Source organism: Jaculus jaculus, chromosome 14 (genome assembly GCF_020740685.1).
Source record: "Jaculus jaculus isolate mJacJac1 chromosome 14, mJacJac1.mat.Y.cur, whole genome shotgun sequence".
NCBI lineage: Eukaryota > Metazoa > Chordata > Mammalia > Rodentia > Dipodidae > Jaculus > Jaculus jaculus.
Genome location: NC_059115.1, coordinates 65,495,517 through 65,514,424, shown reverse-complemented (window position 1 = coordinate 65,514,424; position 18,908 = coordinate 65,495,517). Strand labels below are relative to the sequence as shown.

The window sequence follows — 18,908 nt, the reverse complement described above, 5'->3', positions numbered from 1 at the left end:
TCTCTTGCTCTAGCCCAGGTTGACCTGGAATTCACTATGTAGTCTCAGAGTGGCCTCGAACTCATGGCGATCCACCTACCTCTGCCTCTCAAGTACTGGGATTAAAGGCATGTGCCACCATGCCTGGGGTAATTTGTATTTTGCTTTTATTTTACTTTTTGGTTTTTCGAGGTTGGGTCTCACTCTAGCCCAGTATGATCTAGATCTCACTCTGTAGTCCAGGCTGTCTTTGAACTCATGGCAATCCTTCTACCTCTTGCCTCCCGAGTGCAAGGATTAAAGGCATGTGCCGTAAATTATATTTTTAAAGAATGAGTAGTTTATTATCTCATGGTTGCTTTTCATCCTGTGGTCAGGTAACATATCATGGCAAGAATATGTGGCACAGGAAGCTTCTAATTTTACAGTCACCAGCAAGCAAGAAGAGAGAGGAGGCCACCCTGAGACTACATAGTGAATTCCAGGTCAGCCTGGGAAAAAAAAAAAAGAAGCCAGGCATGGTGGCACATGCCTTTAAGCCCAGCACTCAGGAGGCAGAGGTAGGAGGATTGCCGTGAGTTCAAGGCCACCCTGAGACTACAGAGAGTGAATTCCAGGTGAGCCTGAGCTAGAGTGAGACCCTACCTCAAAAAAAAAAAAAGAAAGAAAGAAAGAAAGAATAGAAAAAAGAAGAGGACAAGAGGGGCTGGGATCCTAATAGCTTCTTCCAGGACATGTCCCCACCAGTGACCTAACTTCTTCCCAATACCCCACCTCTTACGCATTTCACCAACAGTGCCATAACCTGGCAACCAAGCCTTTAACCAAGGGGCTTTAGAGAATACCTATCGGGGGCTGGACAGAGATGATGCCAGCTCAGCTTTAATTTTATTATTATTATTATTCAGCTTCAATTTTTAAACTTTTTTGGGGGGTTTTCTGAGGTAGGGTCTCACTCTAGCCCAGGCTAAAATATTCTTTTAATATTTTATTTATTTATTTGCTAGCAGAGAGAGATATAAAGGATGGGTATCCCAGGGCCTCCAGCCACTCCAGATGTATGTGCCACTTTGTGCATCTGGCTTTACATAGGTATTGAAGAATAGTACTTGGGTTGTTAGGCTCTGTAGGCAAGTGCCTTAACTGTTGAGCCATCTCTCCAGCCCTTAAAAATATTTTTTAATGTATTTATTTTTGTGAGATATGGATACACCAGGGCCTCTTGCCACTGCAAACAAGCTCCAGATGCATGTTTTCACTTTGTGATTCTGGCTTTAGGTGGTTCTTGAGGTGTGGAACCCTAGCCATAAGGCTTTGCAAACTAATACCTTTTTGTGGTGGTTGTTCTTGGTCTCTAGCCCAGGCTGAGCTGGAATTCACTATGGAGTCTCAGGGTGGCCTTGAACTCATGGCAATCCTCCTACCTCTGCTTCCAAGTGCTGGGATTAAAGGCGTGTGCCACCACATCTGGCACAAACTAATACTTTAAGCACTGAGCTATGCCCCTAGCCCAGCTTCAATGTTATTTGGTTTTGTTTTTCGAGGTAGAGTGCAGGCTGACCTGGAATTCACTATGTAGTCTCTGGGTGTCCTCAAACTTACAGCGATCCTCCTACTTCTGCCTCTTGAATTCTGGGACTAAAAGCATGTGCCACCAGACCCAGCGAGCTTCAATTAAAAAAAAATACTTTTAAGCTGGGAGTGGTGGTACATGCCTTTAACCCCAGCAATCAGGAGGCAGAGGTAGGAAGGAGGATTGCTGTGAGTTCAAGGCCAGCCTGGGACTATATAGTGAATTCCAGGTCAGCCTGGCTAGAGTGAGAGTCTACCTTAAAAAAAAAAAAAATAGGGCTGGAGGGATGGCTTAGCAGTTAAAGCATTTGCCTGCAAAGCCAAAGGACCCAGGTTCATTTCCCCAGGACCCACATTAGCCAGAGCACAAGGGGGCGCACATGTCTGGAGTTCTTTTGCAGTGGCTGTAGGCCATGGCACACCCATTCTCTCTCTTTCTCTGTCAAATAAATAAATAAAAATACTTGTAAAATTTATTTATGTGTATGTATGGGTGTGCATGCCATGCATGCTTGTAAACAACATATAAATAGCTGAGTGCGGCCAAGTCTTAAACTTTAACCACAGCCCTGTGTGGAGAATCCCTTTAGCCTGCAAAAATCTGGCTAGCTTCCTGATCAGTTGGAGACATCAGTCCAAATAAGAACCAGTATAAGAGCAGGGCAATGGATGTTCTGATACTGCCGTAGGAGGCGAATGCATCCCACGGCTGGCAAGCACACCGGGTGCCACACTGGGTACATGCATGCACTGCACAAAAAGTAGATTGGCCTGGAGAAATGGCTCTGCTATTAAGGATGCTTGCTTACAAAGCCCAACAACCCAGGTTCAATTCCCCAGTACCCATGTAAAGCCAGATGCACAAAGTGGTGTATGCATTTCATTTGCAGCAGCAAAAGGCCTTGGTGTGCCTATATTCTCCCCCAACTCAAGTAAATAAATAAAACTTTTAAAAAGAGGGGCGGGGCTGGAGAGATAACTTAGCAGTTAAGGCACCTGCCTGTGAAGCCTAAGGACCCAGGTTCCATTTCCCAGTACATAGGTAAGCTAGGTGCACAAGGTTGGTACATGCGTCTGGAGTTCCTTTACAGTGGCCGGAGGCCCTGGCACGCCCATCCTCCCTCCCCCTCTCTCTCACTCTCCCTCTCTCTCTCTCTCTCTCTCTCTCTCTCTGCCAATTCCTCTCTCAAATAAATAAGTTTTTTTTTTTTTTTTTTTTTTTTTTTAATATCCCGGCATGGTGGCACACACGCCTTTAATCTCAGCACCCAGGAGGCAGAGGTAAGAGGATCTCTTGTGAGTTCGAGGCCATCCTGGGACATAGTGAGTTCCAGGCTAGCCTAAGCTAGAGTGACACCCTACCTCGAAAAACCGAAAGAAAAAAGAAAAAGAAATTGCGTTTGGAGATGAGAGCCAAATCGTAGGAACCAGCCGCCCCAGGGATAAGTCTAGGATGCTGCGCACGCTTTGCCAGGGAGGCCTAGCTGGGAGGATCCTGGAGAGCAGGAACCAGCAGCCAGTCCCACGCCCGGACGGAACCAATTGTGACGGCGGCTAAGTTTCTGGCCGGTGCTAGAGAGGTGAGGCACTGGAGGGGCGGTGCGCGCAGGCGTGACGCGGCTGCGCGAGGGGGGGGGGTTGGGCGGGGCCGGCCGAGTCTGAGGCGGCGCTGGCGGCGGAGAGGCTGAGGCGCGACGACTAAGGGCCCCGCAGCCCCGTCGCAATGAGCACCAAGCAGGTCACTTGCAGGTGAGAGTCCTGGAGCGTTAAGCCACTTCCGGCAGGGCTCCGGGCCCGCGGGTGCATTCCGGTCTTACTGGCAGGGAAACTGAGGCGGAAGTCGAGGAAAGTTACTCAGCTGTTGGTGGTGGGGTTTTTTTTTCCCCGGCGGAGCTGGCGCCGCGGCCGGGTGCGGGGCTGCCGTGCATGCTGGAGGCGGGGGTCTCCATGGGGCTGCGGGGACGCTCTGGCCGGCTGGGGGACCGACCGGACCCTGGTTACTGGGTGGCAGGCAAGACACCAGGAGGCGGGTACCACGCGGGAGGGTCCCGAGGGCCTCCGAAAGCGAGTTGGCAGAGCGCAGCCTAAACTTGCAGGGAGTTAGCAAGATTGTTGGGGACGGGGGGTGGGAGGGGGGGGCTAGGGACAGGTCGCGTTTCTGCATGTGCCGGTTTGTTTTGAGAGAGAAACTCCAGACGCGTGCGTCTGTCTTACGTGGGTCCTGGGGAGTCGAACCTGGGTCCTTTGGCTCCGCAGGCAAGCGCCTTAATCTCTAAGCCATCTTTCAAGTTCTTCATACTCCTTAGCTCTAGCCTCACAACGCTACTAAGCAGATTTTCCGTGTTAAAGTGCAGAAAACTGACAGAAAAGAGGCTGAGTTTCTTTATCTTGCGGAGATCCATTTAGAGAAATAGGGCGGCAATGGATCTGTGCTTTGCTACTTTGAAGCAGCATTAGTAGGGTTGTGTCACACCTTCACTCCTTGCTTCGTGGTATTGGGAATCTAGGCCTGTTGATGCTTGGGAAGTACACAGTGATCATCCCCAATGTGGAAATCCAAAATTGGAAATGCTTCAAAATCTAGAACTTTATTTTTTTTAAAAACCGGGCGGGGGAAGCCGGGCGTGGTGGCGCACGCCTTTAATCCCAGCACTCGGGAGGCAGAGGTAGGAGGATCACCATGAGTTCGAGGCTACCCTGAGACTACATAGTGAATTCCAGGTCAGCCTGGGCTAGAGTGAGCCCCTGCCTAAAAAAAAAAAAAAAAAAAAAAAAAAAAAAAAACCGGGCGGGGAGCACCTGCACACCTTCAATCCCAGCTATCTGGGAGGCAGGGAAGATTGCAGTGAGTTCAAGGCCAAACCTCAGACTACATAGTGAATTCCAGATCAGCCTGGGCCAGAGCGAGACCCAACCTCGAAAAAGCAAAAAAATATAAATAAAATAAACCCAGAGCTTTTTGAGCGCGGACATGATGCTAAAAGTGGAAAATGTCCTGCTAGAGAAATGGCTTAGTAGTTAAGGTGCTTGCCTGCAAAGCCTAAGGACCCAGATTCGATTCCTCAGTACCCACATAAGCCACAAGTATATATGGTGGCACATGTGTCTGAAGTTCATTTGCAGTGGCTAGAGGCCCTGGTGTGCCCATTCTATTTCGCTCTCCCCCACCGCAAATAAGTAAAAATAATTTTTTTTAAGGTGAAAAACTCCACACCATGAAATTGTGTTTCATAAAAATATTTTGTATACAGTTGTTTTCAGGGTGTGTGTAAAGGGTGTATATGAAACAGAGAGTTTCATGTGTAAACTTAGGTCCCATTCCCCAAGATATCTCATTACGTACATGTAAATATAACAAAACCTGAAAACATTCTAAAATTCAAAACTCTTCAGTTCCCAAGCCTTTTGGGCATAATACTCAGCCTATACAAATTTTAACTGGTTCCAGTAAAACCTGTGCTGGAAACATTTCTAAGAATGTTTGGTTGTGTAATTATTTGTATTATTTCTTTTCATTAGTGTGAATATTTGAAAAGTAACTGTATGAAGAGTTGCGTTAGCTTTACCTATTAAGGGTTGAGTCAGTTTACTGAAGGCCCAGGTGGGTTAAGCAGCTGTTAGAAATGGGCACTTAGCCAGGTGTGGTGGCGCATGCTTTAATCCCAGCACTTGGGAGGCAGAGGTAGGTGGATCACTGTGAGTTTGAGGCCACCCTGAGACTACATAGTGAGTTCCAGGTTAGCCTGGGCTAGAGAGCAAGAGACCCTACTTTGAACACCTCCCCCCCTCAAAAAAGTATTCTAGGTTATTTATACTAGGTCTATTGTGAAAATATGTGAGTATGTGAGTTTACTTGTTTTTCTTTGCATAAAGTTTACCCTTTTGGAGGAAGTGTGATTATACCATTTTGCACTGATCTACCTGCCGGAAAAATCATTTCCATATCTGCTACCAGGACGTGTCCACAAAACAGTGCTCATTAAACATAATGTTATATATATGACTTTTAACCAAACAGACATCTAGTTTTACAGATTAAAAAAAATGCTGAAAAAGCATTGGTAATTTCCCAGAATTTCACTTCTTGGTGCAGGAACAAGAACTCAAGTCAGGACCATCAATGTTTTTTAATTTGCCTATGAAGATGGCCTGACCCGAAAGTTTTGTTTCCCAAATCAAAGAATCCTGCAAAAGGTCGCTACATAGAAACTAGGAGTGAGTTGGAATGTTGGGAAAGGATCACTTCTCAGTTAAACATCAGAGTTCATGTTATCATAGACATTTACTCTCCAAATAAGTTGGAGAATATGGAATGAAAGATATTTTTTGTTTTTCTTGTGTGTGTTCTTGTTATTGCACATGCATCTCACTAGTATGCAAATTTGTTTTCATCTTGAATAATTGACAATGATATGTATACCAAAGACTTGTTTTTAAATAAATTTTTCATAACTTATCAGTAAATGTTTGATTTGTACACCTATGTGTAACATTATTTTCAGATAAGCTGGGGATGTAGTTCAGTAGTAAGAGTGCTTGTCTAGCACACTTAAGGCCCTTGGTTTGATCACAAGTACTGGAAAAAGAAGTGTCCCCCTCCCCTTGGATGAAAAGCAGTCATGAATAGAAAATGTTTTTTTTTTCTTTTAGTTAAAGTATCTTATTTTTATTTACTTGAGGGAGAGATACAGAAATAGGCAGGTAGAGAGAGAGTGAGAGAATGGGTGTGCCAGAGCCTGTAGCCACTGCAAACGAACTCCAGATGCTTGTGCTCCCTTGTGCATCTGCTTACGTGGGTCCTGGGGACTTGAACCTTGGTCCTTTGGCTTTGCAGGCAAGTGCTTTAACCGCTAAGCCATCCCTCCAGCCCATGAATAAAAAATGTTTAAGAAGCCTGGTTTAGTAAGAAGCCAGGTGCTCAGCTTTTTTGTCGTGGGTGATTGTTCTCAGTTTGCAAAATCTTGAGTTTGGTTGATGTTGACTGTAAGATATGGTGTGCTTGCTTATTCTGGTGGTACATAACAGAATATTCATTTTGCTTCCATTCTAATATGCATTATGTGTTTTCAAGAATGGTTGTCAAATACCAGGATGTGTAGCCCTACTGCTGACAAAGACAGTACTTGTGCACATTGCAAAAACAGCAAGAATAGCTGCTCCTGTAGACATGCTCTCAGTCAGTGCTGGTTCCTCCACATGCTACTCTGTCCAGAGTCTCAGACTCAGATTTACCCCTGTGTGAAAGTGAGTTGCTAAAGTAGTTTGCTGAAGAGAGGCACCATTGAAGGGTCTGCAAAAAACCAGACTGATGCTGTTTGGTCCAGTTTTCACTTGCATCTATAGCTGTTGCCATTTTGTGGTCCATAATGAACCTGGTATCTTCTGCATGCTGTAATAGCCATACTGTCTGAAAGCCATTTGGGGTTACCAAGAGTAACAGATTCCTTTGGAGTGTTATCCAGAAGGAATCTCCCTACTCTGAGGCTCCAGCCTCTTCAAGTCATTGTCATCCTACCTCCCCGGTCTTTTCCTTGGGTGAACTGAAGGATGGTTGCTCATCAGGAAGGCTTAGCACCTGGAATCATCACAAAGAGCAGCAGGGGTTCAGGAGGGCTCCCCAGAATTTATGAGCTCTAAATTTGGGGTTCTGTCTGACCTTTATAAAGAATACATAAAGACACTCAAGGAAAAATAATTATGAATTATTAAGTTTATTTAGGGGGAAATCACGTATTGTGGGGTTTAAAGGAGACTTGAGTAAATCACCACATGGAGTCAGGAAGTTGGCATTATTTTTGTGCATCAAAGCTACTTGTAGAAAATGGCATTTGTGTTGGGCTTCTAGGCGGAGCCAGCTGAAATTTTCTCCTCAATGCCTGGGTCATTACAGGAGTCAGGCTCATTTCTGTTTGCATATTTCCTTTATTGGTAAACGGGGTTCTATCTGGGCTTTTCTCTACATTGACTTTCCTAAGTAGTGTTTACAGATCAATCAGATTGTTACCTGGAGTCATTAAGATATTTGTCACTCGTGTTGGTAACGCTTTGGAGTTTGTTTCAGAGTAATATGCTGTAGTTCAGAGACAGTAACTAGTGGATTTAATTCATTTGGTGATAGTACAAGCATTTTTTCACTGTTTTTCTTTGTTTTTGTTTTTTGAGGTAGGGTCTTGCTGTAGCCCAGGATGACCTGGAATTCACTGAACAGTCTCAGGGTGGCCTCAAACTCACAATTATCCTCCACTCTGTCTCCTGAGTGCTAGAATTCCATGCCCAGTTTGGATCCATCTTTTTTTTTTTTTTTTTTAAGTGGTCCAGCCTGAAGTGCATTGGTGGGATTGGATTTTTCTGATCAGCAAAGGTGCTGGTGGTATAGTTGAAGAGGGAGGAAGAACAGGTGGTGGTAGGGGTAGATGTTGTAGTCTTGAGTCATATAGCTGAAAAAGAATTATCAAGCCTACTGTGATGGTAGCCCTGTAGTCTCAGCCTCCTAGGAGTCTGAGGCAAGGGGGTAAGTAGGATTGATAAGCCCAGGAGTTCGAGCCTGTCTCAAAAAAAAAAAGAAACAAAAGAATCTAACAGTTTAGATGTATTTTTTTTTTTTGTCTGATAGGTTCCCAAGACTACCCCTATGCTCACAGATTGGCTAGAAAGATTTCTGCAATTATTTGGTTGCATTCAAAGTCAGGGTTGTTATACATCTTAACAAGGAGACCAGCTAGGTAGGGAAGGAGGAGACACAGTGCCCTGAAGTGGAGCACAAAGTACTCTCTCCTCCCAGCAATGCAAATGGGGCATCATGTATCCAGGGAAGCCCATCAAAGGTGTAGTGCCTTGGGGCTGCCTCTGCCTAGGGTAAGAAGATCCAGCTGTTCTACAGCTGTTCTATAGCTGAAACACAGTGAACTACTCATCATTAGGGAAACGGGAAACATTTATATGATTGTAAGGACCGTGTCCATACCAGCAGTTTCCAGAAACCAGACAAGGGGCCAGCCCAAGGATAGTTTCAGACGTGCTATGCTAAGTCCTTCCTGTGCATTTATCTGCCCTGCAACTTCGGTTCACCTTACAGCCAACTGAATCACCTGCCTTCTATCAAGTTCTAGTCTAGTGGTCGATTCCCAGGAGCTGTTTTCTGGGATTAGTCTGTGGTTCTGTTTCTGGTCTCATGACTCACATTTTGATTCTGTTAGTAAATGTTCCTTTTATCATCCCATGGGAAGAAAAGCAACCGTCAGGTGAGCTGGTAAGCGCTTCTGCTTTCGCAGAGTGACAGGTGAAGAAAGAAGCTTGCTCCATAAGCAGGAAAAGATGGAAGATCTTTAGTTGTCATGGTGTCCTGCTGAGGCAGCATTCCAGACCCATTCAGGGGCAGATGTCCAGCATGAATTAGATCAGTGACTTGCATTCACTAGTCCACTTTGGGAGCACTGGAAGACCAAGCCTTGGTCTTCCTGGTATTTTTTAGAAGCCATTCCCTTCCTTCTGTTGTCTTATTCTGTTCTCTTCTCTAGTTCTAGACAATTGTTGCAGTCAGGTTCACATTGCTGGCAGAAATCACCTGACCAAGAGCAGCTTGTGTGGGGGAAAAAAAAGTTTATTTTGGCTTACAGACTTGAGGGAAGAAGCTCCATGATGGCAGGGGAAAATGACAGTATTAGCAGAGGGCAGACATCTCCTGACCAACATAAGGTGGACAACATCCACAGAGAGTGTGCCACACACTGGCATGGGGAAACTGGCTATAACACTCGTAAGCGTGCCCCCAACAATACACTACCTCCAGGAGGTGTTAATTTCCAAATCTCCGTCAGCTGGGAACCTAGCATTCAGAACACCTGAGTTTATTGGGGGGAACACCTGAATCAAACCACCACAGTTGTATACAAGGCTAGGTAGGTATTGGGCTTTCTGCATTCATTTGCATTTACCTGTGCTCCAAGTGTGTCTTTCTGAACTTATTCTCATTCATTCATGGAAGGCCAGGTGTGCCAGCTGCATATTCCAAAGCACTGGCTCTTAGGAAATGTGGGCTTTTTCATGATAGCTCTGTCCCACATGGATGTGTTTGGTGAGTGAGACTGTGAGTAGCAGGGGTGTGATGAGGCTTTTGGGTCACCAGGACGGTTCTTGAAGGCAGGTGGATTCTAGGTGTGGTACTTTAGACAGGCTATAGTGTGAACCAGACAAGGTGATAGGGAAATGGATTTTGGTAGGGAAAGGTCAAGGCAGTAGGATCTCTCAGATCTGACAACACCCATTTATATTGTAGGGTTGTAGTAATATTTTTCTAATGTTGTTAGGTTAAATGAGGTATAAGTGAAAGTACTAAACTGGATTGATTGCTGTTCATCTCATTTTCCTCCTCTCAGATGTTCTTCCTAATGTCCTTTGTGGGCAGGGGAGGCTCTTTACAAAAGGTGGGCGTAGATGAAACCAGGCAGGGTGGATCTAGTGCATCTCAAGACTGCATCTGCTAGTCTGCTTTTATGAGTGGAAAAAAAATTTTTTTCAAAGTAGGGTCTCTCTCTAGCTCAGGCTGACCTGGAGTTCATATGAGTGAAATTTCTTTTTTTTTTTTCTGTTTTTTTCAAATATTTTTCATTAACAACTTTCATGATTATAAAATACATCCCATAGTAATACCCTCCCCCCCACACTTTCCCTTTTGAAACTCCATTCTTCATATTCCATCCCCTTCTCAATCAGTCTCTTTTATTTTGATGTCATCATCTTTTCCTCCTATTATGATGGTCTTGTGTAGGTAGTGTTGGACACTTGTGAGGTCATAGATATCCAGACCATTTTGTTTCTGGGGGGAGCAAATTGTAAGGAGTTCTACCCTTCCTTTGGCTCTTACTGTCTTTCTGCCACCTCTTCCTCAATAGACCCTGAGCCTTGGTAGGTGTGATAGAGATATTGTAGTGCTGAGTACTCCTGTCACTTCTTTCCAGCACCATGGTGCCTTCTGAGTCATCCCAAGGTCACTGGCCATCTGAAAAGAGAAACTTCTCTACCAGAAGTGAGAGTAGCATTAACATATGGGTGTGAACATTAAGAGAAGTGCTTACTGGGCAGTTTGATAAGCTAGTATATACATTTAGCCAGACAGCAGTAGATGTTACACCCGTAGGGCTCATGACTACCCCTGTTGTAGGTTTTCAGTATCAGGGATGTATTCCCTCCCATGGAGTGGGCCTCCAGTCAAATTCGAGGGCAGTTGGTTTCCACCATGACAGACATGCCACTATTGTACCTGTTGGCTCATTTGGTCTGTTTGGCCAAATATAAGGCTTGCAGTGTCCACTGTTGAGTATCTTCACTGGTGATTTCTCTCTCCCATTGAGCTGCATGCAGTGTGGCCTTTTCCAGCTTTCTGTCAGCGGTCTACATGGAGGAGGTTTTCAGCTCAGCTCCAGCAGGATTTCCAGTGACCTTGCAGCCCAAGTATGTGCAGTATTCAGCAATAGAGTCTTACCATTTATTCCTGGTGGTAAACCAAGGGCCTCGGAAATGGCCTATAATGTTTGGGGGGCATCAGGGACTTCCCTGGCCAAGAACTCACTGGAAGGTATCCCATCCCTGGCACTGAAAATTTTCTAGCACCAATCTATGGCTCCTGAGTGTTCTATTGTCCAGAAAAGCAGGTTTACATATGATTTATTTATATCCTCTTGGATTTTGATTAGCCCTCCCTCCACCTTTCCTTTACTTAATCTCTTCCCCTTGACCTCATTTGGGCCTTTTCACCCCCATTAATCTATTCTTCTACTTACAAATATACAATACCATCCTATGAAGTACTCCCTCCCTTTCTTTCTCTTCCCTTTATATCTCTTTTCTAGCTTACTGGCCTTTGCTGCTGAGTTTTTTTCCTACTCACACAGAAGTCCAATCATCTGTAGCTAGGATCCACATATGAGAGAGAACATGCAGCACTTGGCTTTCTGGGCCTGGGTTACCTCACTTAGTATAATCCTTTCCAGATCCGACCATTTTCATGCAAATTTCATAACTTCATTTTTCTCTACTGCTGAGTAGAACTGCATTGTATAAATGTGCCATATCTTCATTATTCACTCATCAGTTCAGAGACATCTAGGCTGGTTCCATTTCCCAGCTATTGTGAATTCAGTGACAATAAACAGGGTTGAACAAGTATCTTCTATGTGTGTGTGAATGTGGGGTGCAGATGCCACAATATATACGTGGAGGTCAGAAGATAACTTCAGGTGTTGGTCCGCATCTTCCACCTCATTTGAGGTGATGTTCATTGCTGGTTTGCCAAGCTAGTAAGTCCCGAACTTTCCAGAAATTCTCCTGTCTGCCTCCCTTCTCTCTTGTAGATGCACTGTCATTACAGATGCCTGCATTAATGTCTATACTTTTATGTGGGTGCTGGGGATGGGAGTTCAGGTCTTCCTGCTTGCATGACAAATGCTGTATCCATTGAGCCATCTCCCCAGCCCTGTTGTTTTCTTTTGAAGACGAGGTTTCACTATGTAGCCTAGCAGGCTGGTCTCCAGCTTCTTCCTGCCTCATCCTCCCTAGTGCTGGGATTCCAGGTGTGTGCTGATATATGCAGTCTATACTGTGCTGTGGGTTGAGCCCAGGACTTCATGTCAGGCACGCAGTTTTGTAACTCGGTTCCATTCCCATGGATGTTCTTAAGTAAGTTTAAAAAACAAACATTTCCTAGATAAAGGTCCTTCATAGAAAAGTGTTTCCTGCCCATATTTCTTTTGCCTTTAGTGAAGGGACAGTTTTGCTGTGTCTTCTTCAACCCTGCCGGTAAGGAGCAACTTTGTGGTCTCCCCTAAGTTTCTGCCTCTCCAGGTTATCTGCTGCCGCCTCATGTGGGGGTGTTCTGGGAGCCCTGTGTTCAGTTGGAGTCTGTTGTAAACCTTTCAGAAAAGCCTGGCCCTAGCAGCTTCTTCAGTTTCCTGGGTGTCTTGTTTTAAGGCATGTGCAGTGTCACAGCTGACACTGAATGACCCAGGTCTTGTTTCACATCAAGCCTGCCTATCCCTCACCACGCCTCTATGACAATGGGGGCAAAGTCAGAGCCAGTAGAGTCCAAGGCTCCCAGGCCAACTAGTCTGACCTTCATTTGTAGTCTGGCAGTTTTACAGTGTCCAAAGACCCTGTCTCAAAGAAAGTGGAGCCCAGATAGTCTAAGTTGGCCTCTGACCTCCAATTCCATGCCCATAGTCTTCTCTGTTTACCTGGCTGCTTCCTCATAATGTCTTATAACTTGCTGCCAGCTGCCTGTATTTCCTATAAGATGGGAGTTAGATTTTTTTTTTTTTTTTGTGAGATTCAAGTTAAATGTTTCTGCTAAAATCCATCACTGGTTATGCATGTTGTGTGCTTTATATGGAGTCATGTCAGCAAACAATGCTCACCAGCACTTGGGAGGTAGGAGGATCTCCATGTGTTCAAGGTTACCCTGAGACTAAATAGTGAATTCCAGGTCAGCGTGGGCTACAGCAAGACTCTACCTAGGAAAACCAGAAAAAAAGTTAATTATCACTGGGCATGGTAGCACATGCCTTTAATTCTAGCACCTGGGAGGCAGAGATAGGATCACCTAAGTTGGAGGTCACCCTGAGACTACCTAGTGAATTCCAGATCAGCCTGGACTAGAGCAAAACCCTACCTCAAAAAAACAAAACAAAACAAAACATTATCACACACAGACACACAAAGTTAATTATGGGGGCTGGAGAGATGGCTTAGAGGTTAAGGTGTGTGCCTGGGAAACCTAAGGACCCAGGTTTGATTCCTCAGTACCTACATAAGCCAGATGCACAAGGTGATACATGTGTCTGGAGTTCGTTTGCAGTGACTAGAGGCCCTGGTGTACCTATTCTCTCTCTCTCAAATAAATATTTTAAAATATACAAAAGGTTAATCATCACAAACGTGTTGCTCTGCTTAGGAGAGTGGCCTTCAGCCTCTAAACTCTGATCCCCAGCGAAAGGACTGTGTATGGCCTGGATCCTCCTTCTGCACCAAGGTCCACAATATGTCCCTGGGTAGAAAGCAGGCTGAACTCCTCCCAGACATCACTCATCCCTTCTCTCAAGGACCAGCTTGTGTGCCTTTTGTCCATTGTCTGAAAGCAGCAGTTCACATATTTTGTTTCATACTGGAGTTTTCTGAGTGGGAAGTCAAGTCCCACACTCAAGGAACTTCAGTCTCCCTGTCCTGCTTCAGTTTGCTGGTTTCTGCTGTGCATCTGTCAGTTTTCTCATATACTCCTTTGTAGTGTCGAACCTGCTAAGTTCTGCCAATGTAGTTTTCATTTTATATATCACATTTTTCTTTCCTAGAAGTTCTGTTTGACTCTTTTTTTAAAAAAAAAATTATTAATTAGTTTTGTACTCAGCAAATACAGTCAGTTTGGTACCCTTATTAGGCTCATCAATGGCCTACTCCCTCCCCTTGGCCCCTCCTTGTTGAGGTATATGGGTCATGCATTCTAGAGTTAGCCCACAGTTATGGGTAGGATAAATGTCTCTGCCATTTGCCTCTTTTTATGTCTTTCATTTCTCTTCATAGTGTATTGTTTCCCCTTAGTCTGTTGAACATATTTGCAATACCTTTTTTAGTCCTTGAATACTAATTCCATCATATTATTTCTGGCTGCTGGTGCTGCTCCTGGTTATGGGTCATACACGTTCCTATATTTGAGCATATCTAGTATTTTTTTTTTATTGGTTGCTAAACATGGTGTTTCTGAGCACTTAGGTTTATTATCTTCCATTAAAAAGTGTTGAAGTTTTGTTTTAGTAACAAAAACTTATTACCAGCCTGATCCCTGTAAAGCTTATTTCTAAGCTCAGTTAAGATTAGTCTTAAATATTCTTCTATTTATTCTGGGACTGATCTAGCCTTAATACCAAGGGTGGTTTTTTTTGTTGTTGTTTTTTTTTTTTTGTTTTTTTGAGGTAGGGTCTCACTCTGGTCCAGGCTGACCTGGAATTAACTCTGTAGTCTCAGGGTGGCCTTGAACTCACGGCGATCCTCCTACCTCTGCCTCCCGAGTGCTGGGATTAAAGGCGTGCGCCACCACACCCGGCTCTGTTTGTTTGTTTTTTGAGGTAGGGTCTCACTCTGACCCTGGGTGGCTTTGAACTCATGGTAATCCTACTACCTCTGCCTCCCTAGTGCTGGGATTAAAAGTGTGTGCCTCCACACCTGGTACAGAATACCAAAGGATTTTTTTTTTTCAAGGGAGGGTCTTACTCTAGCCCAGGCTAACCTGGAATTCACTCTGTATTCTTAGGGTAGCCTTGAACTCACGGAGATCCTCCTACCTCTGCCTCCGAGAGCTGGGATTAAAGGCATGCACCACCACGCCTGGCCCACAGGATTTTTGTCAAGTGTGTGTCTATTACTTGCTCTGAGTATTTGGCCAGTTCTCTCTCTATTCCAGCAGACAGGTATTGAACCATGTCCCAGCCCTCCCATACCAGTTTTTTTTTTTTTTTTTTTAGCCCAGGCTGACCTGGAATTCACTCTGTAGTCTTAGGATGCCCTCGAACTGACGGCATTCTCCTACTCTGCCTCCCGAGTGCTGGGATTCAAGGCATGCACTGGCTCTTTTTCCTTTTTGTATACAATGTCTTATTTATCCCAGGCTGGCCTCAAACTCACTGTATAGCAAAGGATGACCTTGAACTTCTGATCTTCCTGCCTCTACCTCCCAAGTGCTCAGATGACAGATGCGTGCTACCACTCCCAGTTCCATGCTGAGGATCTGAACTCAGAGATTCATGCATGCTAGGCAAGCGTTCTCCAGCTGCGCTATTCCCCTTTAAGAGTGCTGGGATTATAGGTGTATACCATCACACCCAGCTCACAGATATATTTTTTAAAAAATTATTTTTATTTATTTGTTTGCAAACAGAGAGTGATGCTAGAGAGAAAGAATATGAATGGGCACACCAGGGCCTCAAGCCACTGCAAACAAACTCCAGATACATGCACCACTGTGCATCTGGCTTTACATAGGTACTGGGGAATCAAACCTACATCATTAGGCTTTGAATACAAGCACCTTAACCATTGAACCATCTCTCCAGGCCCATCACAGATATCTTTTTTTTTTTTTTGATTTATTTTTATTTATTTATTTGAGAGCGACAGAGAAAGAGGCAGAGAGAGAGAATGGGCATGCCAGGGCTTCCAGCCACTGCAGATGAATTCCAGATGTGTGTGCCCCCTTGTGCATCTGGCTAACGTGGGTCCTGGGGAATTGAGCCTTGAACCAGGGTCCTTAGGCTTCACAGGCAAGCGCTTAACTGCTAAGCCATCTCTCCAGCCCCACAGATATCTTTTGATGCCATACTATCTTATTTGATTTCACCACAACAACTTAGCAAAGTAGTAATAGGCATTGTAATCTTCACTTTATTGATAAGATAAAGGTGGTAAGGGCTTGGAAGCATGTCTTGGCTTGGATCCTGGTCTTTCTGATTCTACTACATATGTACTCTTTAACAACTCCCAAGAAAATTGGGGGGTCAGTTTTTCCTAATTTCTCAGTTGTGAGACTCATACCTCACATATTTAACATATCTCAAACCAAGAAGCTACTCAAAAGTAGAAACTTTTTTTTTCTTGGTTTTTCAAGGTATGGTGTCACTGTAGCCCAGGCTGACATGGAATTCACTATGTAGTCTCAGAGTGGTCTCTAACTCACAGCGTTCCTCCTACCTCTGTCTCCTGAATGCTGGAATTAAAGGCGTGCACTACCACACCTGGCTCTTGAAACTTTTGAGATCATTTAATTTTTCTTCCAGAAAAGCTGTTATTGAGTCATTGTGTTGTATCTAATAGTCAGTTTGTTTTAGAATCAAGGAAAATATATATCTCCAGTATATATACATATATATACATATATACGTAGTTTATGCTTAGTAAACATTTGTGTGCTGAGTTTAAAAAATATGCTGATGTGCTCGCTTCGGCAGCACATATACAAAAAAAAAATACGCTGATGTTATAAAGCAAAGTGTGATCTAAATGTTGTATGCTCTGTTTATCTCCTCAGGTATTTTATGCACGGTGTGTGTCGCGAAGGTAGCCAGTGCCTGTTCTCACATGACTTGGCAAACAGCAAGCCGTCTACCATCTGCAAGTACTACCAGAAGGGCTATTGCGCCTATGGCACACGGTGCAGGCAAGGAATCCGTGGTTGTGGTTACTGGATTTGAACTACATGTGGGGAATGGGTGTTTTTGTTTTGTTTTTTTAAATATTTTATTTATTTATTTATTTGAGAGCAACAGACACAGAGAGAAAGACAGATAGAGGGAGAGGGAGAGAATGGGTGCGCCAGGGCTTCCAGCCCCAGCAAACAAACTCCAGACATGTGCGCCCCTTGTGCATCTGGCTAACGTGGGACCTGGGGAACCGAGCCTTGAACCGGGGTCCTTAGGCTTCACAGGCAAGCGCTTAACCGCTAAGCCATCTCTCCAGCCCAGTGTTTTTGTTTTTTGATACAGGATCTCATGTCACTCGGGCTGGCCTCAAACTTACTTTGTAGCCAAAGCTGGCTTTCAGCTTCTGACCCTCCTGCCTCCATCTTCCAAGTGATGAGAATATGGGCTTGTATCACCATGCCTGGCTGAGGATGGGTCTTGGTGAGGTGAAAGTAAGATTAAAATTTAAATTATTATTATTTTTTTGTTTTTGTTTTTGAGGTAGGATCTCACTCTGGTCCAGGCTGACTTGGAATTAACTATGTAGTCTCAGGGTGGCCTTGAACTCATGGTGATACTCCTACCTCTGCCTCCTGAGTGCTGAGATTAAAGGCGTGCACTACCATGCCTGGCTATCTTGCTTTTTATGAAGTCTCACATCCCCCTAAACATTTCCTCTGGCATCTCCTTACTGTGATGTTGCAGTATTTATAATGATAGTATGTATGCTCTCATTTTAAAATATTTCTGTGTCTTCTAGTTTTGTGGTACAAGAAGCCAGGCAGTGAGCATTTATGCACACATAGTCTCCCTTTGTAAGTCTTGTAACTTCCAGACTGGAAAACATTGTAAGAACTTCCACATGCTTTGGTTGGTCAGAGCCAATCTGCTCCTTGGTAAACAGCAGAGCTCTGGCTCCTTAGCCAGCATGTGGGCCAGTAGAGTTGCCTGCCCAAAGAGCACTGGTGGTGTAGGCATTAGTGGCTGTCAGCTCTCACTGGTAGTCAGGACAATGAATCAATCTTTGGTCCCATAAGGCTCTTAGGTGTGAGTGTATGTAGCAAATTACTGATCCTTCCAATAACCTTTTCTATTTGAAAGTACTGGAAAAGATGGGCCATTGTCCACTTCAGTGGGTAGAACAAAGACAGCTGGCTGTTGGTATCTTGGAGTATAGGCAGTGTGTATAGGCCATGTGCCCATGACACATCTGTGTGTGTTTTATGCAGATATGATCACACAAGGCCCTCAGCTGCAGCAAGTGGAGCTGTGGGCCCTGCACCCCAGTGCAGGTCCTCTCCAGGCTTGCACAGTCCTCACCCTTCTGACATTGCCACGTCTGTCATGAGAACACACCTGCATGAACCAGGGAAGCGGGAGAAGAAGACGCTGGTGCTCAGAGATCGCAGTGAGTGAACTACAGCCTTTGCTGCCTCTCTGAGAAAAGCCATACTTGGCCTGGGAACTGCTTTCTGACTCCAACCTGTCAAGAAGCTCCTATTTAACATCCCATGCTGAGCCTAGAGCTTGGTCTGAGAATGGTCTTCAAGGGTGCAGAGAGCAGTGCTCAGATGGCAGGTCCCCCAGTGGGCTCCATGGTTGCCTAGCAGAATATCAAAGTGACCTTTTGTTGCCATACTATTGCCACCTTTGTGGGGTTGTCCACTTGGTGAGAAGCATCAGGACTCTCATTTCAAAGCTGGCCATTTTTTTTAAAATTATTTTTTTTATTTATTTGAGAGATGGAGGATGAGAGAGGCAGATAGAAAGAGAATGGGTGTACCAGGGCTTCCAGCCACTGCAAATGAACTCCAGACACATATGCTACCTTGTGCATATGGCTATATGTGTGATCATATCTGTTCATATGGGTACTGGGGAGTCAAACTTGGGTCCTTTGGCTTCCTAGGCAAGTGCCTTAACCACTAAGCCATTTCTCTAGCCCATCAAAGCTGGCTGTTTTTTGTTTTTTACTTTATTTTTTATTTATTTATTTGAGAGGGAGAAAGAGAATGGGCATGCCAGGGCCTCCAGCCACTGCAAACGAACTCCAGACACGTGTGCCCTCTTGTGTATCTGGCTTATGTGAGTCCTGGGGAGTCGGACCTAGGTCCTTTGGCTTTGTAGGCAAACACTTTAACT

The 18,908-nt window shown here is 44.7% G+C and overlaps 1 protein-coding gene across 1 annotated transcript in view; it reads left to right on the top strand.

Annotated features, from left to right (window-relative positions):
• The first annotated feature begins 3,202 nt into the window (after positions 1-3,202).
• Positions 3,203-18,908, top strand: part of Mkrn2 (makorin ring finger protein 2) — a 28,957-nt gene continuing 13,251 nt past the window's right edge. The window contains exons 1-3 of the mRNA XM_004651588.2: positions 3,203-3,300; positions 16,616-16,744; positions 17,996-18,174. Of these exons, the coding sequence (XP_004651645.2) occupies positions 3,275-3,300; positions 16,616-16,744; positions 17,996-18,174 (334 nt within the window). The 5' untranslated portion in view covers positions 3,203-3,274. The remainder of the gene's footprint in view (positions 3,301-16,615; positions 16,745-17,995; positions 18,175-18,908) is intronic.